The sequence below is a fragment of the Colletotrichum acutatum genome, assembly GCF_030867785.1.
Source record: "Colletotrichum acutatum strain CBS 112980 chromosome Unknown BDZ83scaffold_44, whole genome shotgun sequence".
Lineage (NCBI taxonomy): Eukaryota > Fungi > Ascomycota > Sordariomycetes > Glomerellales > Glomerellaceae > Colletotrichum > Colletotrichum acutatum.
Window position 1 is genome coordinate 216952 of NW_026849038.1, and position 16113 is coordinate 233064.

Genomic DNA, 16113 nt, shown 5'->3' on the forward strand with positions numbered 1-16113 from the left:
TGTGTTCTTGACTCTAGAGTTCTTTCCTGACTTCGCGTCGATGTGGCCTGGAGACGATGACTTGCTCGCCGGGCAATTGGAGCCATCTCAATCGTAAACTTGCCTCCTTCAACATGATTCCGTCGTTGCCAGCATGAGTACAACAACGCGCCGAGCCGGTCGGCTGCCATCTAGCTGCGTCAATTGCAGACGGCGCAAGATCAGAGTGAGAATTGGAGCTACGTCAATGACTGAGTCGCGTACTGACTACAAGAGTGCGACAAACCGACATCCCGATCCTGTCACCGGTGTGAGCGGCTCGGATTAAATTGCGTTGTCACTGATGAAGCCAGCATCCGGCCCTACTATCACACTTCGAAGGAGCAATTCGAACTGATGGCCGCCATTGTCCGGCACTATGCCCCTGGTATCCCATTAGGCATTGACGGCCTGCGCACTTTCGTCAGCACGCTTCAGGTGGCACCACAAGAGCCTGAACTTCCCACAGAACTTGCACAGCAAGGGCCACCTGCGAATACTTCGTCATGCTTACCGGGTGGTGGCGGTCACTTACTACCAAGTGTCACTGCCAAGGACTCGGTATCGCCTTTGTCAGAGGGCTCGTTCATTTCAGATGCAACACGCCAGCGAAGTGAGTAAGCGGGCGATTGGGTCTGATGAGAAGCTCTAGTTGACTTGTCGTCCACCAGGATTCAACGGTGTCTCGAGCTACGCGGTCCTTCAGTCCAAAGTCAGCCTGTGCATCACACGAAGCTTTCCTCGGCTCGCGGCGCTGCAACCCAGTGGCACCTTTGACTTGCGTGAAGGCGAGCCGCTGTCGAATAAACCGGATGCAGCACTTCCCGACAGGAAGACATGCGAAAGATGCAGCGTGGTCTTTCTTCGCTTCATCAACTGCGTGTTTTACGTCCTCGGCCCAGAAAGGCTTTTTGATACAATACTTAGAGCCCACGGAAACGTAGACGTAAGTGTGTCAACTCAAGCTATGATTCAGCTCATCGTTGCTCTCATTGACGACGATCCACACCATTTTGAGCTTGCGTCAAAGAAGATGGAGAGTGTCATCGAGGAGGGGAGTATTGAGAGTATCCAGGCTATCATTGTCATGGTCGGTAACAAAACTGCTCTTCCCTGTTTCACTGATCAAGAGCTCGGCTAATGCAGCTCACTGAACTTAGGCTTTGTACAGGCTAAAGAAAAACCAGCGGAACACTTCTTGGGTCGTTCTCGGCAGCGCCATCAGAATTGCCCAGTCACTAGGGTTGCACGTAACGACTGATGACGAAAGTCCCCTTTGGGCGGAACAGAAAACCAAGCTTTGGTGGTCTTTATGCGACTTGGACCAGTGGTTCACCAGTGTTCTAGGGAGATCGTTAGGAATCACTGTGGATCTGAGCGATATCGATTCGCCATCAGATGTAATCCAGCACATGCCGATGAAGTGCGATCTTCAACTAACATCGCATTACAGAACCTCATCGGAGCCCCAAATATGCCGCCCATGTATGCCTTCGCCTCAGCACGCCTTACACGGCTTCTTTCTCGTACTCTTCAGTGCAACTCCGAGAAGCGTCACGATAATGGCAATGATATCGACCAATTAATTCAAGATCTCTACGGTTGGTGGGAGAGCCTGCCTCAGCATCTGACCATACATGCAGCAGCAATCCCACCATCATTGTTGCGCGCCACATTGTACTTACGGTTGAGATACCAGTGCATCGTCGTCTTATTGACTCAATCGTACCTGTTTAATGCTACTTTTTCAGGGTTCGAAGCCGACCATCGAATGAACATCTGCGAAGAGAGCAACGATAAGACTATTGCAACACTTGTCGAGATGCACGAAAGGGATGTCCTTACCAACCACCTCTGGTTTGATTCGTACCATACAGTAACCTGTGGACTGGTGCTTCTAATCAGAATCATCAAGAATCCAGCGTCTGTTGATCTGCGAGATAAGGTGGTAAAGATGAGGAACTTACTTCGAATGTTTCCGGACAGATTACACGCTTTTGCCGTTCAGTGTTTTGATAAAGTGCTCGAAGACATTGAGAATCACCAGTGAGTTCTATAGCTTGGATTCCTAATTACTTTCTAACTTCTCCAAGGCCGGAAACGACAACATCTGACAGCAGTATCATCCCTTTCGAAACAGGATTACCCGATTTGGACTTGTGGGAACAGCTAGGGTTCTCTGAGTCTAATTTCGATTTCAATCTCTAGTAAGATGCGTGCACCTCAGATGACTTTGTTTCCATAGAAGATAAGAAAGTCCAACGCATCGCGCACCTGCGGCCATCCGGGGTCATCCACACCTAGGCCAGCATCAAAACCGTGAGATTGGCCTGGAATCAAAGAAATACGCGCCTTCACTCCCATGTCGCTCAGCTCCCTGCAGGCCCTTTCGCTGAAGGCACTGGGAATCAAACCATCCGTGTCTCCATGCACAAAGAAAGTTGGGGGGAATTTTGGGTGAAACCCCCTGACAGGGTCGACGCAGTCGAGGTCGTCATCCTTGACGATGGTCTTCATCTGTGTTCCGTCTCTCAATGCTGTGAATAGCCAGGCGTTTCTGGGAACTGATAGATCGGGTGCTGGCATGCCCCTCTTTATGACCACATCTTGAGACGCAGCTGCCTTTTCTAAGGATATGGCAGTGGTCGTCATGACTGGCTCATCAAAAATCTTGTCGGTTAACGCCTGAGGCAATGTCGGAATTGCAGCTAAAGCAGGCAATGGCATGTGCCAGAATTCATCACTGACGTACTTGACGCCGTAAAAATCAAGAATTGCCCGGGGGGGTTCCTCCAGAGCGCCCTGTTCACAAGATGTTGAGTTTTGGTCATCAGACGGGGATAGAAACTATCAGTTACTCACTAAGTGTAAAGCTAACAGTGCCCCGGCAGACTGGCCGAAAACCACAGTCTTTCGTGCGTTGATCCTCAAGCCAGTGTCCGCTTCGAACTTCGCCGGAAACTCTGTCTTGCACCAAGAGAAAACGTCGATAGCATCTTCGATCACTTCGCGTAAGGCAACCTGTGGGCAAAGTCGATAGTCGGCTGATACGACAATGAAGTTTGCATCGGCAAGATAGCCAACTTCAACCTCTGGCAACGAGTGCCTGGATCCTATCACAAAACCTCCTCCATGAAAAGCCAGAGCTGGGAACATTCAGTCATACAGCAGTCGACACGATCGACTCGGAACTCACCAAGCCCCTTTGGCTCCTCGCTATTTGTGGTCTTCCAGTAAGCCGTTGTCTGAATCAGCGTTTCGCCAACCTCCTTGAAAACGTAGTCTTTGCTGGAAGTCATGACCACTGTCGGTCGGCTTTTAGGATTGGTTTGGACTTCGTCGTGTGTTTTGCATATAGTTCAAGGATAGTAACCCTGCGAATTCGCGACTGGAATTTGCTGTAGTTGTTGAATGTTTACTATCGTCAAAGACCATCTTGTATCAAGTTCAATACCCCTGATATATACAGTTCCCCTTTCTACCCGGTCATCATATCGACCGAACGCACTGCCAAAACCGAAACCTTGAAGGCAGTCTCCGTCCTAGACCACCAATCAGAGAACCTCTGTACTTAACCTGGCATCCCTGGTCGACCGGCAGTTCAATCCCGCCTCGGTCTCCGCCCCCGCCATCTCCGCACAGCGGTCGCCGTTGGAAAGTGTGACAGCGTCGGTGTTCGGCAGATAATACAGAGTTCAGAGCGTCAAGGAGGAAAGGCCTGGGGATCGATTACTGCACTTTTTGATGCCGATCATGGTGTTTCATTTACAACTACCCGTAGTCGGTTTTGGTTACCAGAAGTAGAGTAGTACACCCGAAGACGTTTGTTGTAATGATGCCGGGCCACCCGAATAAGTCGTCCGGTAGTATAAGTATCCACCGAAAGACGGACGAATTTCTCGGGCAACCCCAACGGTGGAGCAAATCCAGATCGCAAAATGCCTGACCTTTCTGAGTGTTTGAAGTCCCTTAAAGCACAGCAGGAGACGAACTTCCCTTCAACACCATTCTTTGATGGGCCAGAAGCACCTTGCCGTTTCGAAGCAGAAGTCTACAATTGCATCGTCCGCGGCTCAATCCCGCAAGAGATCGACGGAACATACTACCGTTGCATGCCCGACTGGTCCTGGGCCCCTCTTTACGAAGACGATGTTTTCATTAACGGGGATGGCGCCATAGATGCAGTTCGGATCAGGAACGGCCACGCCGACTTCAAGCAGAAGTATGTGCGCACTGCCAAGTTCAACATAGAGAGGGCAGCGAGGCAGTCAGTCTTTGGCAAATATCGAAACCGCTACTCAGATGACCCGAGAGTGAAGCATGAGGTTCACTCGACTGCGAATACGCATATTGTGTATTTCGAAAATCAGCTGCTGGCGTTGAAAGAAGACTCAAGGCCATATGCCATGGATCCTGACTCACTGGAGACCAGAGGTAGGTTTTAACGACCCAACTGGTCGCTGCATACCTGTTCACTACGTGCAACTAATTCAAATTTGAAGGGCTGTATGACTTTCATGGGCAGTATTCAGCTCCAACCTTCACTGCGCATCCAAAAGTTGATCCCGACAACGGAGAGTTAATCACTATGGGATATGAAGCTAAAGGTGATGCGACAAACGATGTGGCATACTATCTCTTCGATGAGAATGGGAAGAAGCTTGAAGAATGTTGGATCAAGACGCCTTATGTGGGAATGATGCACGATATGGCAGCGACCAAAAATTGGATCGTCTTCGTGCTTATTCCACTCGAGACACAGCCAGTTGAGATACTGCAGCAGGGATCGAAGCATTTCGCATGGGCTGAGGACAAGCCCCTGACCTTCGGTCTTCTGCCACGGCGAAATCCTAAATCTGAAGATGTTCGGTGGTTCAACTTCGAGAACACTTTTTACGGGCACACCGGAAACGCTTTCGAAGGCGAAGACGGATGTGTTTATCTCGACGCGCCACTTACCCACCACAACAAGGTGTGTGTTCCGTATGGCCGTCTCTCAAAAACGTCCTTTAACTCGTGCAATAGTTTTGGTTCTTTGGCCCACAAGGCGAGGACCCATTTTCTCACCCGAGCGGCAAAGCAGCGGTAGGACAACCTGCTAGTAGCTATGTGCGCTGGAAGCTCGATCCCAACGCAACAAGCTTCCAAGTTGAGCCGACCGAGCTAGTCGCCCTCGATGGTGAAATGCCCAAGGTTGATGAAAGATTCGCAACCAAAGCCTACAGCAAACTGTTCCTATGCGTTCACGATCCAAAGGCCAAGTACAGCCCTGTAGGTGGGACCTACAACACCATTGCAGCTGCAGATATCAACACCGGGAAGTACACTCACTGGTCTGCCGGAGAACATACTTCTCTGCATGAGGTAGCATTCTTACCAAGGTCCCCAGAGGGTGAGTCTTTCATTCAGCAATACGAATCACGCGGGCGAGGGGTTTACTAATGTGTCCATAGCTGCGGAAGGAGACGGCTTCCTTGTAACCATCGCGAACAGACGAGATGTCAGACTGTCCTGCATTTTGATTCTCGACGCCAAAGACCTTGCATCAGGTCCCGTAGCAATCATTGAACTCCCTTTTCGGCTACGTAATGGTATACATGGAAGCTGGGTACCGTGTTCGGATTTGTTGCATGATAAAGATCTCTGTGATATGTCTGGCGTAACCACAGAGATTCGGCAGAAGTTTGAGGGTATAACCGTTCAGCCAGCCTTACGAAAGTAAGGTGAAGATGACAGGAAAGTCTACTGTGTAGAGATCTTGGAAAGCGACTATCTGAAAGTCATCCCAGTGCTGAAAGTAACATATGTCTGTCTCTTGCGTCTCATTGATCACTAGTTGAATTAGCACGCTGCCACAGGACTTAGGATGAGTCGGTGTCTTCTTTCCTGCCAAAGCGCACAAAGAAACTATTGCTATTAGCGAAAAGAAACAATTTCGTTATAAAGCCATGCCTTCAATGTTTCGCACTCGACTCCTAGACCTCTCTACCCCCTCTTTGGCGCTGTAGCGAAGATGTTCTTCAACTTGTCGTCTAGCCACTTGACATCTTCATAGTTCCCCGGGGGTCCTCCAGCCCAATGGCCCCAAATGGAAGGGTAGACAGCCAGTTCACCGACACCTTCACTCATACACTCGACCTCATATTCAGAGTCCTCGGGTCTGTGACTGTTAATATTAATTTTGGCGGTATTTAGGGCAAGATTCTTACGGGAAGTAGAGGTCAGTCTTGGAGGGCAGCACCAAAGTCTTGGCCTTGATGCTCGCCATGGCCTTCTTGAAGTCGCCATGATATGGCTCTTGATTGCTGACATCGGCACTTTGCCACGTGTGAATCATGACAAGCAAATTCTCCGGGTCCTTGCTAAGAGCCCACTTCTCCCAAAACGATTGCATGAAGTCCTCGAGATCCTTGGCTCCGTAAAACTTCTTGTGCAGCTCATGTCGGTAAAATGCTTGGGAAAAGCCCCATCCGGCGTACCCACGGCCAAAAGCTTTCAGACCAACGTTCTTCTCCTCGCCTGACCAGACCCGGGCAGACTTGTTCTCGGTTGATGCAATGCGTCCTAGAGTGCTGCCGGCTGAGCTAGTCTTCTTTGCCGCGAGAAGCGCCGACTTGACGCCTTCCAAGAAAACTTGATTATGTAGGGCGCACTTCGCGGCGCCACAAAATGGGACTGCAATATCCAAGAAGTCGGGATATTGCGTCGCCCATTGGAAAGATTGAGCCGCGCCCATAGACCATCCCAGGACGGCTCTGAGATGGGTGATCCTGAGTTCCTTGGTAACCAATTCGTATTGAGCCTTCACATTATCGAAGAAAGATACATCGGGAAATGGATTGATGTCTGAGTTAGAAGGGCTGATGGACTGTCCGTTGCCGAACAGGGCCGGAATGACGATAAAATAGTCAGTCGGATTCAAGGTTTTGTCGCCTCCCACTAGCCATTCGTTGTCCGCAATAGCGCCGGAGTACCAGGTAGGATAGACAACCGCTGGAAGGAATGGGTCGCCAAATGTCTTGTATGCGATCCATGCTCCTGGCAACGAACCACCACTTTGAAGAGTGAAGTCTCCAAGCTGGTACTTCTTGATGTCAGACATGTTTGGTTGGGAGGAAGGAGGTTCAAAGTGGAATGGGTCAATAGCCGTACCCCTCAATTCAAAGAAAGAGAAACTTGGGAGGTGTATTGAGGTTCAAGAGCGCCGTGAAAGCAATAAGGATCACATACCAAAAGCAGTCTTATCTTTCTTTCGTCATGATATGCCGCCGGCGATGTGAGGGGAAGCAGGGGTCAGCCGATTCAAGCCGTGAGACCCGTGACCGGTGCCGGACCGACCCCGCATTTTATGTCGTCCGCTCCCTACGTTATCTGCAGCCATCACCAACGCCAGAAGCCCCGATAACCTTACATTACGATAGACTTCTGTACCGACGAAAGAGAAGAGTACCCTGAGAGTCAAGATTGAGCGCACTCATGTGCTGACGGCAACATCACGTAACCTTGGCATCAAAAGGTTGAGTATGGGTTCTCCGTGAAGGAAGCCTTTCCCCACAGCCGTGTCTAGCAAGGCAAACAAACACCTCCAAGCAGCGCTGAAGCTTGAACTTTCTACTCTGCGATACGCCAGGTCGCTATCAACGTCCAATTCGGGGTACCAAGGTATCTAGGATAAGGCTGAGCTCGGCCGCCTAGACCGTTTTATCGCCCGCTTGGTGGTGTACTGAGTGATGCACTTGTGGGATATTTGCCGTAATCAACGGAGATTAAGAGAGAGGTAGATCCAAAGAACAGAGGACGTATATGCAGGTCTTGGACTCTTGCTCTAGTCCTTTGTTTCTTGGTCTCTCATGACCAGGCAACCAGATGGTAGACATTTCTCTGCCACTTCTTTCTCCGAGCGGGGTTTGTGTAGTGATAGAATCCGAATCTAACAGGCAGGGGTAACTAGACCGAAAGCAAATATGTCATTGCCAACCACCTCAGGGCATGCAAGTTGACGGGAGAAGAAGACGGAATGATTAGTAGAGGCTTTTATGTCCAGCAGTACCGGACGATCGAGCAGACTACTGGTCGGCATAGGATGACTTCATTTTATGTCCTTTTAGGCCACTCATAGGTGTGCTGCCAGTATGGATGATGGACAAGAACTTGGGCCATGCCACCGAACCATTCTCAAATCAGGCTGCCCGACTATTGGAGAGATGGAAGAGTCGTATCGATAGTCAACGGGAGACCTGTAGATGCTCGGATCAACACCTCTAGGAGTATCTAAAGCCACGAGTTGTTAGCAAAGCCCGTACCACAAAGATATGTAGCAAGACGCATGCGCCAAGTAACAAGGACCACCCACATTGAAGATGGAATGACAAGATTCCGAGAACTAGTGTGCTTCGAGGTTGTAAGCCCTCAAAGGTGTGGCAAGCACCCTGAATGCTGGTCAGTCCGCGCATCGACAATTGCTCAAACTATTGGCTGACTGAGAACTGATTCGAAGCTCGTAGCAATCGGTGATTGAGCCAAGCCCCGACTTGGTTTCTGAAGATCATCTGATATCTCTCGAGATGCAGATCAAGACCACGAGGATAGCTGGTGCGGTCGTCATTGATGGTCTTGACTCTTCGTCCGAGGTCATCCTCCCTCCCTCGATCAACACGGACACTGTTCCTGAATCGAATCAATGTATCAAATTAAAACTAGCCGGGAATCGCTTCCAAAAGAGTGGAATTCCTAGATGGATGTAATGTTGGCTTTGATTAACCCACCTTCTTCTTCAAGACATGTCGGTGGCTTTTCCGTATGGTCGTTCGGAGACGGCGGAAACAGTTTCATTCGTGCAAAATAAGTCAGCCGCGAAGATCGCCACATGACCCGGGCGATCTGAAGAGTTCGACAAAATGCCGGTCGATATCAGGGAAAATTCCGATAGCCGTCGGACGAAACGGTATCAATGCAGATGCTGACCTTTTCGGTATTGGATAGTGCAGAAGCCATGAACGCCGCTATTGAGTTGGTGAAAGCATGGAGCGAGTGCTGATCCGCTGATTCTGGTCAGAGATCGCAAACGACTTTGAGTTGTAACCCGTTGGCAAGATTGTTCCGCCGGAATACAGCTGTCTAGACGTACGTAGCTACCTGCTGAATCCTCGTTCTGGAGGATCTTGCTCTCTCCTTCGTCTTGCGAGCCAGGCGTATCCCCCTTGATTGTGGATTTCTGCTGATTGAATACGAGCCGTTTGATGTTCAGGTCCCAATCTCCCGCGTTGTAGAATGCCAAGGTTGATTCGATATAAACGTCTTGGCGCTATCGGCTCAGTTGGATTGAGGACGGTGGTTACTTGTAAGAGGCGAGGAGGAGGCCACGCCCTGAACGGGCAAATCAAGCCCGTCATTGTCTTTTGTTCTCGTGCTTGGTAAGAAGTAAGAACATGGTGGAGTGGGCAGTTCAACCGCGCGATGATTGGAAAGCAGAGTTTAGCAGTGCAGAATGCCAATATTCGCAGTCTTGGCAGCTAATCCCCCTTTTCAATAGTGCAACATGCCAAGGTTGCGGGTAGATGCACAGGACAATGGCCGCCCCTCTCACTTCTCTCATTATGACGGGCATGCTGTCTTAAAGTTATAGAGTTCGCTGCTAAGTGATCGCAATGTGCCGGTAAGTTACAAGGAAGTAAGCTGTAGGAGTTTTGTTTCGCATCTGTGTTGCTTTATAGTTGAGAACTCACCGTAAGATGGGCTTTTAACGTGACGTAAAAGGTGTAAAGAGGTGGGAGTCGGTCACCAACTCGTTGGCAACTCGCTATGAGCAACCAGGCCAAGGGTCATCCCCACACACTCATCATGACAATGCGCCCCCATCAGATCAGCAGCGCATCTGCTCAGATAGGCGACGCCATCCGTTGTGCGCACGGCGATGCTTTACTTTGAGTTATTCCTCCAACGACCAGTCCTCGTTCATTTAGACAGCATCTTGGCGTTCATCTATCTCTGGGGTGCCGCGCGCAAAAGCCACTCACCCTGCTGATCCGAAACATAGCAGCTGTACAACTCTGGTGCAGGGTCACACCTTCAGCGTTACTGCGGATGGCTGCCCAGCTGGGGCGGCACTGGTTCAGTCTTCTGCCCTCGGTGGGTTCAGCTAGGCCCTGCCAGCAACAGCCGAATGAGCCTATTCGCAACCCCTGTACTCCCCAACCCCACCTGGCCATGCCAGAAGACGGGCAATGCCAGAGAGAAATCATTCTCTCGCGTTCTTTTAGGAAGTGAAGTTGCGCCCAGTCGTCTGGTTCTGGGACCCTGGTCGCTATGGGACGAGCCAAGACATCAGTCTCCCTTACTCGCGCCGTTCATCTCAATGTAACGGCCGCGCTAGAGGCCAATCACCTCTTGCTGTATCCGTCGACCAAGGCGACTTTATCGACAGAATTCCTGTTCAGTCTCTCCGACACCCTGCCATTTTTGCAAGATTATCCTGATATACACAGATGGCGAAATAAACAAGGGTCTCGATGAGCTCAAGGGATGCCCTTAGTTGGAAACGCCCAGCAATGCAGTTGTCAACGTGGAGCCGTGAACCGGCCTCCTTCCAAGTTCCCACAACCACCAATGGCACCATCTTCCCTCAATGTAAACAAGAAACAGAATTCGGCGCTTGTATCTTATATATAAGACTCTGCCGTCGACAGGTCGGACCACCAGTTCTTCCCTCTCTCTATCGCGCCTTTTAAGTCTTTCATTCTCTTTCCTGTTCATCTCATTCCATTAACTTCGGTAGTGCCAGTCACCCGCTTCACGACCTCAACCTCTTATTTCATCCGAACCGACTCCTTAACCAGTCTTTTTACCTATCCAACACTACCAAGATGAAGTTCTCAGCTGTCACCTTCATGGCTGCTCTGGCCGCGGCTTCGCCTGCCAACATCGTCACCGCCCGCAACGAGCTTGCTCTCCGCCAGGCCGCCGAGGCTTGCAACATCGGCTACTGCACCCAAGGCGGAGGTACCACTGGTGGTGCCGGCGGCTCCAGTGTTACTGTCAAGACTGTTGATGAGCTCGTTGCTGCCGCTAAGAAAGAGGGTCCCCTTACCATCGTCATCTCCGGTGCCATTTCCGGCAGCGCCAAGGTCCGCGTGTCTTCTGACAAGACCATCATCGGAGAGAAGGGCAGCTGTAAGTATCCTTAAGGTTACAGTCATCGCCTCTTACGCGCTGTTATACTAATGTCAAATATCGTTGCAGCCCTCACCAACGTTGGTCTGTACGTCCGCCAGGTCAAGAACGTGATTATCCGCAACCTGAAGATCGGCGGTGTCAAGGCCAGCAATGGTGATGCAATTGGTATCGATGAGTCCACCAACGTCTGGGTTGACCACTGCGACCTTTCTGGTGACTTGAGCGGAGGCAAGGATGACCTAGATGGTCTCCTCGACATCTCCCACGGTGCTGACTGGATCACGGTCTCCAACGTTTACTTCCACGACCACGTAAGTCCCGTTATGACATCGGCTTCTGTCTCTTGGTTCTCAACAAGTTCGAAACTAACAACAAAACCAACAGTGGAAGGGATCTCTGGTCGGTCACTCTGACAGCAACGGCAGCGAGGACAAGGGCAAACTTCACGTCACCTACGCCAACAACCACTGGACCAACATCAACTCCCGTACTCCCCTTGTCCGCTTCGGTACCGTCCACGTCGTCAACTCTTACTACGACAAGCTCCTGCTCACCGGCATCAACTCCCGCATGGGCGCTCAGGTCCTCGTCCAGAGCACCGCCTTCAACAGCTGCCCTGCCGAGGCCATCTTCTTCGCCGACTCTAAGGAGACCGGCTACGCCGTCGCTGAAGACGTCGACCTCGGTGGCTCCAAGAACTCTGTTCCCAAGGGAACTCTCACCTCTGCCTCGCTGCCTTACAAGATTGCCGCTCTCGGCTCCGGCAAGGTTGCCGGTTCCGTTCCCGGCGCTGCTGGCCAAAAGTTGTAATTGGATCGTCAGCCGGTTTGGATGTCGTAATTATGGTGGGATGAACTGAAATTTCTTTGTACATACTTGACTCAGTATATGTGAGTGACGCCGCTGGTCTGTCGATATACGCCCCTAATTTGCACATATGGGGTCAAACTGTTTGCCAGAGCTGGATTATTTGGAGGCATTGTATATAAGTCTGCCGTTTACTTTGTAAACTGAACAGGATTCTTCTCCCAACTTAATCCCTATTGCAGTCTGTATAGGCGGTCTGTACAGTGAAATGATCGCTGAGCTCTATCTTCCGTCTATCCAGATGAGATGTTCATCTATAATTCGACAACAAATTGCGCGGGGAATTGTACAATGAAGGGCAGCGCTCTGTCACACCCCTCTTTCAAAAATCAGTTACAACGTTCTCATCCCGCTTCTTGATTTGAGGGAAGCAAAGCCAAACGATAGCCACAACTGCGATGAGCGACAAAACGATAGGCTGGAGTACAGCAACACCCTTGCTCGTCGCAATCGCGCCGATGATGAACGGGAAGACCGTCCCGCCAGTACCACCAATGGCCATGGCAAAGCCAATAGCGCTGACGTGGATGTGCTTGGGGAGTAGCTTAGCTGTCATCATGACTGCTCCAGGGAACATGGGCCCCAGGAAGAAACCGAGGAAAGCCACAGCAATGGCTGAAACGATGAACTGGGGGACAAGCCAGAAGAGAAGTTGGAGAGCGAGACATATGGCGATGTAAATGCTGATGCAAAGTCTTTCTCCATAACGCTCTGTCACGAAGCCCAAGGTAGCACGTCCCAGAGCCTGGCCTGCCCAGAATCCGGTCGCAGAAATACCAGACGCATAGGCGGATGCCTTTCGAACGCGTAACATGAATGTGACGATCCAGCCTCCGAGACCAACTGAGAAGTCGAGTTAGCACCTTTCAAACACCATGTCAATGTGGCGTCCTACCTTCGACACCCATGTACGCAAAGAAGAAGATGGAGCAAAGCCAGGTGACTTTGGATTTGAGTGCGATTCTGGTACCCGCACCCCCGTTACCCTCGTTTTCGTGCGCGTGCTCCGCGCGATATATGGCGCCGGTCTTTTGCCAGAAGGTGACAGTAAGACCCACCAGTTCGAGGACTGATGCACCGACCTACGAGATGTTAGTACATGTAATATTAAAGGCACCGGCCAATTGGCACTCGACCCACCATCACATAGTAGTAGTTATACCAAGGCAGCTTGGCAGTGACTACCATCGAAGTAGCGATCAGTGGAGACACGAGAGCTCCAACGGAATAGAAGGAGTGCAGGAACCCCTGGATTGTGTTGGCCTTGTCCATTGCGCCGACCCAGGCGCAAAAGCACGCATCAGTCAAACCATTGCCAAATCCGCTGATCATGTTGGCCACGATGAGTGCTGGATAAGGAGGATGCAGAGCCAGGACGACGTATGTGATGATGTGGCAGAGAGGGGCCATGATGGCCACGCCTCTCTGACCAAACTTCTGATGGATCCTAGCATTGGTAAAGGCCGCCACCGAGTAACCGGCGAAAGGAGTCAGGAAGATCAACGAGACGATGGTGTAGCTGAGTTCGTAGTAGGTTTCAAGCTGGAGAAAAATTAGAATGACGAGTCCACTGCAAATCCTCAAACAATGGAAGCTCATGGGGAGCGAGCGTACGTAGGGAATCAAAGCCTGAAGGGTGGTGTTATGTTAGTGGCTGTCTACAACTTGTCGGCATCTCAACGACCACTTACACCGACTGCTGCGTCGTTCATGCCGGCAATGGCAAACGAGAAGAAAGCAAAGCCCAGTCTTCCCATGTTACCCCTTGGCGAATTCCACCGTTCGATAGGTCCATGAGCATTTGTTGGAGGGGTGTCGTCGGGTACATCTGACGATTGATGTTCCTCAGGTCCGTCTCTCTTCGGTGAGGCACTCCCAAGTGCGCGACCGCTGGAGCTCAGTCTGCCAAGCTCGTAAGGTTCCGAAGTGAAGGTTTTCTGATGCTGTGCCTCGGATCGCGCCTCGGTGGCGGTTTGCGACATCTTGAAGGGGTGTTGGTCAGCCAGCAGCGCAACCTAATTTTCTAGACTCTGTGTTCAAACGAAGTAGCTTTTACAGAACGCAAGACGAGAATCATCAATCAAACTCGTTGAAAAGAAGAGCGACTGCCATGATGATAAAAAGGTTGTCGAAAGCGGTCTGGTGACTTCGCTTGACCGAGGACTGGGCGGGGGGGAGCTTTCACCGATGATTATCCGGGGCATCTGGGGTTCCAAGGTTCCTTTCTCGGAGTCAGACGCGCAGCGCTAGCGGAGTATCCGTCGGGAACATTCCTGACCAACACACGCCTACGAGGCGAGGAGGCGGTTTTCCTCGCTGATGATTCGCTGACGGTGTCAAACACACCCATTTCAAAGTTAACTCGGCCCAGTCTTAGCTAATGTAAAAAAGGCGATCGGACTTGCTCCACTGGGCCGAGTCACTGGGGAAGTAACAAGTTGCGGCGTCGTTTTGCGAAACCGAAGCCTCTACACCCATTCCAACCAATCACGCCCCGAAAGTTTGAGCGAGAACACAGAGCCAATGACGACTGTAAGAAAAGTAGTAAGTAACTTGGAACATCTTTATGTAATAGCCGTACAGTGATTCCTGCGAGATTGAAGATGATGGTGATAAGATAGGAGCTTCGATTCACCGCGTGGAGTTTCAAATCAGCGAAACCACTCTCAATTCTGAAAGCTTTGAACCTCGCAACAACTTCATCCCGTAAGCTCTTTGCCGAGTAAAAGAAGAGTACATGAAAAGCCATGGTTTAACAGAGAAATGTCGAAGATTAAGGATTATAGGAAAGTGATTCTGTCGGAACGAGAGAATTTGTTAAGATTTGGGGTTGAAAGTAGTGTCCATCTTGAATACCGACAATCAAGAAAGATCTAGCTAATAGTTTGAGGATATCGGTATTTCGGAGCTACTGCCTGCTTACCTGGCGGGGCAACGGCAATTTACAAGCCTTGTTGCATTCAAATTTGCCGATGCAGAGCGCTTCGCATTGCGGCACAGGCATAAGCATACGTTTTCACGATCTGGGGTCTCAGGCAATCGTTCTCACAATCGTTCGAGAATAAAAATGATCTCGAATTTTGAGACAGCTCCCATGATCGCGGGACCAGTAGCTCGTCGTGTAACGTTCCCTACCTTAATTTCTAGGCGAAAATTGGTGTCGCCTCCGATGAAGCCAGCACGGGTGTCCGGCGCCCATCAAGGAATGTCAAAAAGCCTAGAGGATTACATGAAGCAGAGACAGTCTTGGGTGCGGTTTTCGAAATATCGATTTTCGTGCTGGGATTCTGCGAGAATGACCAACCAGGAACTGTGCCAAGTAGAAAAATCTATTCTTCGTAGCACCAACAAAGTAGAGGTCTCGGACGCGCTGTCGAAACGGCGGTGAATCATTGGAGCATGTTGATAAATAACACAATCACTCCAACAACAAACTTGATAGTAAATGAAGATGTATCGCAAACAAAGAGGTCAATTAAGAAGGATTATTTCGTCCAGCCTGCGTCATACTTTTTCCTTACTCTAGCTGGCATGATTATCAATTAACAAGACGTGTGATGATCAACAAATTTCTCGCAAATCCGATCATCACTTCATTTGCACATCATTTCCAGAGTAACGTGTACCTCACGAAAACCAGGGGTCATCAACCACAAAACAGATAGATGTGTTACACAAGCCAAGGCAGTGACTCGATTGTAGCCCCCCAGATTGTCGCACAAATATAGGCTCTTAATCACTGCAGCGCCTCGGACATGCGTCTATCCGTATGTTGACCATCAAAGGAACGAGATGTGGCGAGAGAAAGTCATCTCTATTGGTGTCATTATCGTGGCGCAGTGCCACAGTGTTTGAGCTACCTAGATGGCAGATATCATACCGTGATTGACAGGGGATGCAGGCAGGGGTGCCTGCGCGTTTGGTATCGTAACAATCAACCTGCTTCGGTTACTCTCTTGTTCAAGCAGATCAAGAAGTGAAGGCGTTCACTTTACCCTTGATGCCTAGATGCGCCAAGTATGTGATACAGACCATGTGGTTGGTCGTATCCAGACA

The 16113-nt window shown here is 50.3% G+C and overlaps 6 protein-coding genes across 6 annotated transcripts; 3 read left to right on the forward strand and 3 right to left on the reverse strand.

The window, feature by feature from the left end:
• Nucleotides 1-273: 273 nt before the first annotated feature.
• Nucleotides 274-1359, forward strand: BDZ83DRAFT_314849 (uncharacterized protein). The gene is made up of 3 exons (XM_060502329.1): nucleotides 274-631; nucleotides 690-1108; nucleotides 1190-1359. The coding sequence occupies exons 1-3, from the start codon at nucleotides 376-378 to the stop codon at nucleotides 1277-1279; spliced, it is 765 nt and encodes a 254-aa protein (XP_060365248.1). The 5' UTR covers nucleotides 274-375; the 3' UTR covers nucleotides 1280-1359.
• An 882-nt stretch (nucleotides 1360-2241) lies between these two features.
• On the reverse strand, nucleotides 2242-3317 carry BDZ83DRAFT_651577 (Alpha/Beta hydrolase protein; the record flags this gene model as incomplete). The annotated part of the gene is given in 3 exon segments (XM_060510460.1): nucleotides 2242-2865; nucleotides 2881-3164; nucleotides 3215-3317. 3 exon segments carry the CDS (start codon nucleotides 3315-3317, stop codon nucleotides 2242-2244), a joined length of 1011 nt encoding a protein of 336 aa, XP_060365249.1.
• Nucleotides 3318-3956: 639 nt separating this feature from the next.
• Nucleotides 3957-5740, forward strand: BDZ83DRAFT_577067 (carotenoid oxygenase; the record flags this gene model as incomplete). Its single annotated transcript, XM_060504980.1, has 5 exons — nucleotides 3957-4452; nucleotides 4521-4990; nucleotides 5044-5410; nucleotides 5472-5626; nucleotides 5690-5740. 5 exons carry the CDS (start codon nucleotides 3957-3959, stop codon nucleotides 5738-5740), a joined length of 1539 nt encoding a protein of 512 aa, XP_060365250.1.
• A 263-nt stretch (nucleotides 5741-6003) lies between these two features.
• BDZ83DRAFT_577074 (Alpha/Beta hydrolase protein) lies at nucleotides 6004-7120 on the reverse strand (the record flags this gene model as incomplete). Its single annotated transcript, XM_060504982.1, has 2 exons — nucleotides 6004-6178; nucleotides 6228-7120. 2 exons carry the CDS (start codon nucleotides 7118-7120, stop codon nucleotides 6004-6006), a joined length of 1068 nt encoding a protein of 355 aa, XP_060365251.1.
• Nucleotides 7121-10880: 3760 nt separating this feature from the next.
• BDZ83DRAFT_777731 (pectate lyase) lies at nucleotides 10881-12253 on the forward strand (the record flags this gene model as incomplete). Its single annotated transcript, XM_060515488.1, has 3 exons — nucleotides 10881-11187; nucleotides 11257-11501; nucleotides 11575-12253. The coding sequence occupies 3 exons, from the start codon at nucleotides 10881-10883 to the stop codon at nucleotides 11998-12000; spliced, it is 978 nt and encodes a 325-aa protein (XP_060365252.1). The 3' UTR covers nucleotides 12001-12253.
• A 126-nt stretch (nucleotides 12254-12379) lies between these two features.
• Nucleotides 12380-14039, reverse strand: BDZ83DRAFT_577208 (major facilitator superfamily transporter; the record flags this gene model as incomplete). The annotated part of the gene is made up of 5 exons (XM_060504995.1): nucleotides 12380-12900; nucleotides 12953-13139; nucleotides 13198-13599; nucleotides 13672-13686; nucleotides 13749-14039. The coding sequence occupies 5 exons, from the start codon at nucleotides 14037-14039 to the stop codon at nucleotides 12380-12382; spliced, it is 1416 nt and encodes a 471-aa protein (XP_060365253.1).
• Nucleotides 14040-16113: the final 2074 nt, after the last annotated feature.

What these genes read in the sequence shown, in the direction of transcription:
- BDZ83DRAFT_314849 (XM_060502329.1), top strand. Translation starts at nt 376, where the DNA reads ATGGCCGCCATTGTCCGGCACTATGCCCCTGGTATCCCATTAGGCATT. An exon ending in AGATGCAACACGCCAGCGAA is followed by an intron (nt 632 to 689) that starts GTGAGTAAGCGG and finishes GTCGTCCACCAG; the next exon opens with GATTCAACGGTGTCTCGAGC. An exon ending in TCCAGGCTATCATTGTCATG is followed by an intron (nt 1,109 to 1,189) that starts GTCGGTAACAAA and finishes GGCTTTGTACAG; the next exon opens with GCTAAAGAAAAACCAGCGGA.